General features: G+C 44.5%; 1 protein-coding gene across 1 annotated transcript in view; it reads left to right on the top strand.

The window, feature by feature from the left end:
* Positions 1–8639: 8639 nt before the first annotated feature.
* The window catches only part of LOC126267859 (uncharacterized), a 65741-nt gene continuing 64725 nt past the window's right edge, over positions 8640–9655 (top strand). The window contains exon 1 of the mRNA XM_049973169.1: positions 8640–8999. Within this exon, the coding sequence (XP_049829126.1) occupies positions 8640–8999 (360 nt within the window). The remainder of the gene's footprint in view (positions 9000–9655) is intronic.

The raw sequence follows: 9655 nt of genomic DNA, 5'->3' as shown, positions 1-9655 counted from the left end.
GCTAAATCTCGGTGATTTTATTTGTGATACTTGTTCTTTCAGCTTTGCTTTTGAGATTGCCCCGGCAGCCTGCCTCTTAATGTGTCTCACATCCGTGTCATGGTCTAGGGACATTTGGCTCTTAAATCTCCTGCACATCGAAACGAACACAAGTTCGCTCGTGTTCCGCTTATTGTTAAGTTCTTTAGCGAACCATCAAAGGAAATTCACATGCCATCCGCTTCGGCGATTCCAAATGGCTCAAATGGCTCTAATCACTATGGGACTTAACATCTGAGGTCATCAGTCCCCAAAAACTACTTAAACCTAACTGAACCTAAGGACATCACACACATCCATGCCCAAGGCAGGATTGGAACCTGCGACCGTAGCAGCAGCGCGGTTTCGGAATGAAGCGCCTAGAGCCACTCGGCCATAACAGTGTGATAAAAAGTGTGTAGTCATGATAAACAGTGTGTAGTCATTTTATCTCAGTACGTTGTTTTTTGCGTCCGAGCCATTTGTTATTGTTGTTGTTGAATGTGATTTGGTCGATGGAGTGCCGTATTATTGTTAATTGAAGAATACAGTTCCCACAGGTGCTTGTGGAATCCTAGAGATCCACAGCATAAAATATATACAAAACTGTGCTCGGTGAGAAACTGCCGAAATGTTTAAAATGTCAGCAGAATACATGAGGAAGTAAATACACTCTCTACCGTCCTCTTTAGGCAAGAAAAACATGAAGAAGGCACAAACTTGGGCATGGATGCGGTGGGAATGTATAACTACAAGTGGTTGGCTTTCAAATCGCTGTCATTCGTTTTCAATAAATATTATGTGACGAAAGGTAGATATTCATATATATAAATAGATAAACATGCAATAACAGTATTTTGCACATATTTAGTTTAATTAGATCTGTAAACCACAGTGTCTAACCAGAATAACAACATGATGAGAAAACAAGACTTCAGCCACTGCAGGCACTGAAATTAATTAATAGTGAAACTTGAAAATAAGTGTCCGATCGGGGCTCGAACCTCGGTGCTGCGCTTATCAAGAACATTTGAATTAAACGCCTCGATCATTCGGTCACATTTCCCATTCAAACCAACTTTTCGACCCATCAGACACAAATACTTACCACCGAGCGAGGTGGCGCAGTGGTTAGCACACTGGACTCGCATTCGGGAGGACGACGGTTCAATCCCGTCTCCGGCCATCCTGTTTTAGGTTTTCCGTGATTTCCCTAAATCGTTTCAGGCAAATGCCGGGATGGTTCCTTTGAAAGGGCACGGCCGATTTCCTTCCACATCCTTCCGTAACCCGAGCTTGCGCTCCGTCTCTAATGACCTCCTTGTCGACGGGACGTTAAACACTAATCGCCCCCACAAATAGTTACCTCTCCCATTAGCCCCGCTGCTAATGAGTCTGGAAGATATGGTGCATCTCCACTGAAAATTCATGAAGTCGTCCTCGCTCATATTTATATAATTATGTGATCTCTGTTATGTCGGACATGTCTGACATCATAGACACGACGTAATTGTATATACACTCTTAAACAAAGAAAAACGACGCACCACGAAAAATATAACCATGTGGAATAGAAATCTGAAAGTGTTGCGTACTTTAGCAGACAAACAACTGATTAAAATTTCAGAAAATTTGTATCATTTATTCAAGAGGAACAGCTTCAGAAATTTAAAAAGTCAATGCATTGGTTCACCTACAGCCTCTATGCGAGCAGTTATTTGGCTTGGCACTAATTGACAGAGGTGTTGAATGTCTTCCTGAGGGATATCGTCAGCAATTGAAGAATTAGATCGTGAAAATCCCGAAATTGGTCGAGGGCCTCCACAAATGTGACGTAAATTTCAAACTGAAACGTCTACTCGTTCCTGAGAAAAACGGTTTTTAAGAGCAGTGACAGGCAGGCAGACAGACAACAAAGTAACCCTATAAGGGCTTCTTGCTACCCACTGAGGTACGTAACTCCAAACTTGTATTAATTTTAGTGCAAATAAATGAGGAACAACTTAAACTTTGTTTTGAAACAGGTTGTATCAGAGCAATAAGCTAATTGACGTCTGGGTTGCATCACATTTATGACTCAAACAGCTTAACCTGCATCAGCAGACTTGCACCGAGAGGACGTAGAGCCCTTGAAGGAACCACCACGGAAGAACAAAAAGTGCAGTAAGTAGACATTGAATTTTCTGCCGCTCTTTGTTGGTCTTAGTGAGAATATCAGAGACCGCAGTAAGAAACAAGAAAGGAAGTTAGTGTGTGATTACTTTGGTTACTATGTTGCATCGAAAATGAGAAACTATAGCTTCCGTGTTCAGATTGTGCAACAAAAAAATATAAGAAATGTTGTTCCATGCAGGTAGTGGCAATTTCAACGGCCTTCTGAAACAGTCATTTCTGCTGACAATGTAGACTTCTTTTCCTCCATCATAATTACTGCATAACCGTCTGCTAATGTGGTGCACAGCCTTTTGGTTAATTTGTGCTTTCATTCTCTCTTTCTTCATTTGCTTTGGATTTATTTTATGTTGCTGGTATCAGTAAAACAAATGTCATCAAAATAAACATATAGTGTAGATTAATTCAGAATAAAAATAAGCGAAATCATTGTCGCGGCCTATGACCAAGGTATCTGCGTTAATGCCATTGTTTAGCTATTTTGTATGAAATTATAATACATAAACAGAATAACTAAAAACTGTTTTCTCTCCAACAATGAAGTCTCTTACCCGAAAAACTCTAAAGCTCAAGTTACCAAAGGGCCTCTAAGGCTGGTCTTTTTTATATTTTCCATTACATTATTTCTTTTTACTGGCAATTTTTACCTCGCAATTAAAATCCACACATGTATCGCATGTGGCACTAAATACTTCAGGAATTAGCTTGGAAACAGATGCACGTGATATACGAAGTAGATATTGAAACTATCGTAACTGAAGCCTGTTACTAAAACACACGGCGTTAGTGCTAGCCTGTTTTCTACTGATACGGTTCCTAGATAATAATTTTTGTTAGCCATATTTGGTTCAGTTGCAAATGGAAGAAGGCGGAAATTGTCTCCCTAATAGAGGGTGAAGTTTTGGAATAGAGCAACCGATTGCTGCAGCTGTAAATCAGCAGAGCCAAACCACTGCTTTTTTCACGTCTGCACAAAAATTCAAACACGCACACTCTATACAAAAGCAACAAAGTTTTGTATGTTTCTCTTCGCCATCTCGACTATAATATACTACAGAATAAACGAGCAAGTTAAGCAACCTTACCTTTGCAACGTTAGCACCAAAACAGAATACACACCGTATGCTTCCATGTTTGCTCCCTCGCATTCTCTTCCGTTTGCTCCTGTGCAAATGTTTATTTGCTGGCACTAGTCAATGGTGGTGCGCCCTAGCAAATCCCCTACTCATTGTTTGAGAATGCGCACTCGCTTGTATTCACTTCGGTGAACAGGAGACTTCCGTGATCTATGGTTTTAAATACCGCCAAGTCATAAATCATGAGAACTTCAATACAGTCATACCGTAGTAAGTATATACACTCCTGGAAATTGAAATAAGAACACCGTGATTTCATTGTCCCAGGAAGGGGAAACTTTATTGACACATTCCTGGGGCAGATACATCACATGATCACACTGACAGAACCACAGGCACATAGACACAGGCAACAGAGCATGCACAATGTCGGCATTAGTACAGTGTATATCCACCTTTCGCAGCAATGCAGGCTGCTATTCTCCTATGGAGACGATCGTAGAGATGCTGGATGTAGTCCTGTGGAACGGCTTGCCATGCCATTTCCACCTGGCACCTCAGTTGGACCAGCGTTCGTGCTGGACGTGCAGACCGCTTGAGACGACGCTTCATCCAGTCCCAAACATGCTCAATGGGGGACAGATCCGGAGATCTTGCTGGCCAGGGTAGTTGACTTATACCTTCTAGAGCACGTTGGGTGGCACGGGATACATGCGGACGTGCATTGTCCTGTTGGAACAGCAAGTTCCCTTGCCGGTCTAGGAATGGTAGAACGATGGGTTCGATGACGGTTTGGATGTACCGTGCACTATTCAGTGTCCCCTCGACGATCACCAGAGGTGTACGGCCAGTGTAGGAGATCGCTCCCCACACCATGATGCCGGGTGTTGGCCCTGTGTGCCTCGGTCGTATGCAGTCCTGATTGTGGCGCTCACCTGCACGGCACCAAACACGCATACGACCATCATTGGCACCAAGGCAGAAGCGACTCTCATCGCTGAAGACGACATGTCTCCATTCGTCCCTCCATTCACGCCTGTCGCGACACCACAGGAGGCGGGCTGCACGATGTTGGGGCGTGAGCGGAAGACGGCCTAACGGTGTGTGGGACCGTAGCCCAGCTTCATGGAGACGGTTGCGAATGGTCCTCGCCGATACCCCAGGAGCAACAGTGTCCCTAATTTGCTGGGAAGTGGCGGTGCGGTCCCCTACGGCACTGCGTAGGATCCTACGGTCTTGGCGTGCATCCGTGCGTCGCTGCGGTCCGGTCCCAGGTCGACGGGCACGTGCACCTTCCGCCGACCGCTGGCGACAACATCAATGTACTGTGGAGACCTCACGCCCCACGTGTTGAGCAATTCGGCGGTACGTCCACCCGGCCTGCCGCATGCCCACTATACGCCCTCGCTCAAAGTCCGTCAACTGCACATACGGTTCACGTCCACGCTGTCGCGGCATGCTACCAGTGTTAAAGACTGCGATGGAGCTCCGTATGCCACGGCAAACTGGCTGACACTGACGGCGGCGGTGCACAAATGCTGCGCAGCTAGCGCCATTCGACGGCCAACACCGTGGTTCCTGGTGTGTCCGCTGTGCCGTGCGTGTGATCTTTGCTTGTACAGCCCTCTCGCAGTGTCCGGAGCAAGTATGGTGGGTCTGACACACCGGTGTCAATGTGTTCTTTTTTCCATTTCCAGGAGTGTATGTTTTGTTGCGTATGATAAGCAGCCTCTGCGAGTATCCCGTTTACGATATTTAAATAAGTCCATCTTTTCATTACTCACAGTACAACCTGTAAACCGTTCGGATTTCTCCTAATGCTCACTGCACGAAGACATTCAGTATTTCTAACGCCAGATTGTACTGAGTGGTCCATATATTTGTACCCACCTTTCTAAAATAGAACTGGTGAACAAACAAATATTCAATTTGGAGTAGTATCAGAAGCGAGAAGAAGAAAACCGGTGAGGCTATGTTATCAACTTGCTGCCTGCTTTGGAAGCCATTACCTTCCATGCAATTCGAAAAATGTTCAAATGTTTGTGGATTCCTAAGGGACCAAATTGCTTAGGTCATTGGTCCCTAGACTTACACAATAGTTAAACTAACTTATGCTAAGAACAACACACACACACACACACGCCCGAGGGAGGACTCGAACCTCCGGCGGGAGGGACCGCGTAATCCGTGGCGTGGTGCCTCGAACCGCGCGGCCTCTCCGCGCGGCTACGCAGTTCGTAAGTAGACAGAAAATTACATGAGAATAAACATTCTTTCACTTGATCATTGCTTTATTTACTGTTGAGTTATGTCACATTTTATACAGAACGAGGAAAATGCTGGTGATAACACATAGAGGCTATTGGATGTGGTCAACGTGTTGTCCGGCACATTGTAAAGTTTTGTTATCCGCTTCAGCTATTTCTCGTGGACTTTAAACCAACACATGTACCGGTAAGCCGATACTGGCAGCAGCAAACCAGTCCCTGAATGTGTGCAAGGCTTCTTACCTTCACCGCATATACAAAAATCTTCACATCCCCACAGACAGATAGGTCTTCATCAGAACCATATCAGGAAGAGCAAGTAAAAAATTGCAAACTTACAAGTTTAACAGAGGCCTTCTAATGTGAGGAAGATAATTATAAACAGAAAATGTAAATTAGTAGTGCATGGCAACTCTGTCAAGCATCAACAGTGAACAGAACAACAATGTGCGCCGTTGATAGCTGGAGAGAGTGGAAATCACCTACCTCTCTGCGAGAAGTGGTAATCGGCTGTATTGTAGGCAGGCCATCACAAATACCACCTGCATACCTGCGAACGTGGGTGGGTTTAGATTCGAAGCCAGCAGTAAATGAAAGATTAAGACTTATGAAGCTAAAAAGTAAATTTACTGTGAAACAAAAAAAAATCAAAGGTCCTCTGTTCGAAAGTCGATGTGTTTTAATATATCTTAATCGATATCTTTGTCTTCTTATCATTCAGTACTGTGTTGCTACATAGGATTCGTGGATGCCTCACGACATTTGGTTCTCATTGTCATAGAGATTGTACTGCATATGCTCAACACAGCAACGATTCTGCTTGAGATGGATTGAACAAGCCCTTGATAGGTTTTCGAAGGTATCTGGCATCAAATGTTTACACAAATCCCAAGGATTGCTGGTGCAGAGCCGACGTACAATAGCGTCCTAGATGTGTTCTGATCTGGTGATTTTGGTGCTCAAGAGGTCAACGAGAGTGCTCCTCAAGACACTGTAACATGACTCTGGCCTTGTACCGCGGGACACTTATCTTGATGGAAAGCATCAAGCATGAAGGGTTGTGAACATCAGGATGAAAATGAATCAAAACGAAGAAAGACGTCACCTGTAGGACTGGCTCCAGGTACCCAAATTGACAGAAGACTGAATGGACAACCACAGGGTAATGAATAGTTACATCGAATTTTATTAAATTGTTTTTTATCCAGAAATTGCATTGGCACTGTGTGTCTTTATGTAGAGAATTGTCGAAACTGACTGCTATGAATATGTATGTTTTACTAACAGCTGGTCATTGTCGAGCTTTTTCATTTCCTCTACCCATCCTATTCCTGACAAGACAATTGCACGTTACGAAGCGTCATCAAACGGAGTTAAACACTATACAAAATTCCATAGACACACGCAGGGCAGCAGCACTAGAGGTCAGCGCTTAACAGTATGCCGCTGTTGTTATACTAATTTCACGAACAAGAACAGGACGCTTGCTCCTCTCCATCTCTCACAATAACTGTCAAGTTGTGGCTGGAGAAATCTGCGCATAGCACTGACTAAATCGCTCCATTTTTTCACAGACTAATAATCGCTACAGCTGGGAAGCTGAAAGCTACACAAATAATCGTATAGCTTTGTTAAAGAACTGATAGAAATAGTGTCTCTTCCTTGGATCATATTTTCTGATTACCAGTTAGGCATAAGCTTGGTCCTGTGTTGTCCGCAGGTGTCATTGTGTCTGCTAACGTTATGGCGACATTAATTACCCATAATATTGCACTTAACGAGGAAAAATTGCCAGTAAATAGGAGACAATCGTCGCAAATCTGCTAGACGCTTATAAAGGTACCGTGTCCAGTCTTACTACAGCGTAAGAGGTTCATGGGAAACTTCACTTGCTAAATAGAAAATTGAGTGTTGAATAACACTTAAGCGGTATTTTGTTCTACTGATTTTTATTTATATGAACTACTTCTCGGATTATTAGGCCACCTTCAGATAACTACTCCCATAGTGCTCAGAGCCATTTGAGCCAGATAACTACGGGCTGTTGTTTACAAGGAGCTTATATCCTTACGATCCAAACATTCTGGACTAAGATACAATGAACTTAAACACGATCTTTACTTGTGGTATTGTCTGTGGAACTGTCAAATAGGTCGTTTGACTGTAAAACTGTTCTTTAACATAATAAATCACATTTTACGGTTTGTCAGTTCCACGCACGACAACAATTAGAATTATTTAGCATACACATTATTACAAAATTACAATTTTTTGGTGTTTGTTGTGAACAGTTGCACCGGACACAAATTGTTGGTTGTACTACAGTGATGTTTTCTTTGGGGGTTAAAAAACTGTTCACAACAAATACCAAAAAATTGTAATATTGCAATAATGTGTATTATAAATAATTCTAATTGTTATCATACATGGTAATGACAAACCATGATATGTGATTTATTATGTTAAAGAACAGTTTTACAGAACGAAAAGTCAAAAGACCTGTTTGACAATACCACAACTAAAGGTCACATGTAAATACGTTGTATCTTAGTACAGAATGTTTGGATCGTAAGAACACAAGCTCCTTGTAAACAATAGGCAGAAGTTATCTTAAGATGGCATAAAAAGCCGAAAACTAGTTCATACAAACAAAAATCAGTAGAACAAAATAACGCCTAAATGGTATTCAACCCTCATTATGGAAGCGACGGAAGAATCCACAAATAAAAATACAATATTGAAAAAATAACTTTAGTTATACACATAGTACTGCTTTAAAAAGGTTTGCAACTGACCTATTCCAAGAAATTGCCGGCGAGGTCTAATGCGCGTCTACTGAACGTATCTATTAAAACAGTTGGACATGAAGATAGCACGGCGACGTTAATCAAAAAGTTGATTTCGCTAGTTGTTAATCCTTTACTATAAAAATTAACTTTATTCTCTTCTTCCGCACCTCCTTTAGGTGCCGCGCCACTGCACTAACGGCGCACGCTAGGCCGTAGGGCACTCCCCCCACTTCCGTAGGGTCAAACAGTTAGGGCTTTTTCTTCTCAGAAAGAGCAAAATTGTCGTTCCCCTTTCTCGTCCCTCCCAGAACACTAAGATGGCAGATTCCGCCGGTGCTTCTCCCGCCATAACCCGCAGCAAGGCTGCAGCGAAAGAGGCGCTCGGGTCGACTGACCCCGTCGACGCCAGCGTCCCGCTTGCCGCCGTGGGGGAGGTATTGGCCGACAAGGATCGGCAGATCGCTGCGCAAGCGCAGGAACTGCTGGACCAACGTCGGCTGATAACCGACCTTTGCGGCGCAAACGACACGCCGAAACGGACTACATTGCACATCACGCTGCACTCGCCTGCTACTGGTGACTCCTGCACGACCGTCCCGCTGTCGCTGCTGACTCCAGTGGCGGAATCAGCGGCGGCGGACGAGGACACAGAACAGCACTACACCGGGCCCTGGCAGGTGGAGGGCCCACCACACAGACGCAGAAACACAACAGGCACAAGCGAGCAACCAAACTCGCTAGGCAGCCGAAAGGTGTTGCTGCCTACACCGAAACAAACACTTCCGGCTAGGAACACAAACACTGAAACCAACACGAACCGACCTGCGGTCAGTAATAACACAAGTACACAAACCGCAGCTACGCCCGCACAACAAAAGACTGGTTTTCCCCCAGTCGTGATACAGAACTATGGGGACCTTAGCGTCCTCAACACCACATTCGAAGCGAGGCACACACCATGCACGCTCCACACTAAATACTCTGGGGATAGGGCCTCACTGTACGGGGATACTAACGCAGAGTACAAAGATCTCCTGTTCTTCCTCAAAGAACAGGGGATCAAGCACTACACGTACAGAACGGCTGAAGAGCGGACACAGCAGTACGTGGTGAAGGGAGTGGACCCCAGCACACCGAACAAAACAGTTCAAGCGGCGCTCAACTTCCTTGGTTACGACTGCAGAAGTGCTAACCGGATGACGGGCTTCCGCACACACACCCGCCTACCACACTACCTGGTCGAGATGGCCGATACGGCCGCCTCCCGCGGCCTTCTGCAGATAAAAAGCCTTCTGCGGATGGACGTAAGGGTAGAGTTATATGAACCACCACT

Source organism: Schistocerca gregaria, chromosome 4 (genome assembly GCF_023897955.1).
Source record: "Schistocerca gregaria isolate iqSchGreg1 chromosome 4, iqSchGreg1.2, whole genome shotgun sequence".
Classification (NCBI taxonomy): domain Eukaryota; kingdom Metazoa; phylum Arthropoda; class Insecta; order Orthoptera; family Acrididae; genus Schistocerca; species Schistocerca gregaria.
The sequence above is the reverse complement of the archived record's forward strand: the minus strand, read 5'-3'. Positions and strand labels throughout refer to the sequence as shown.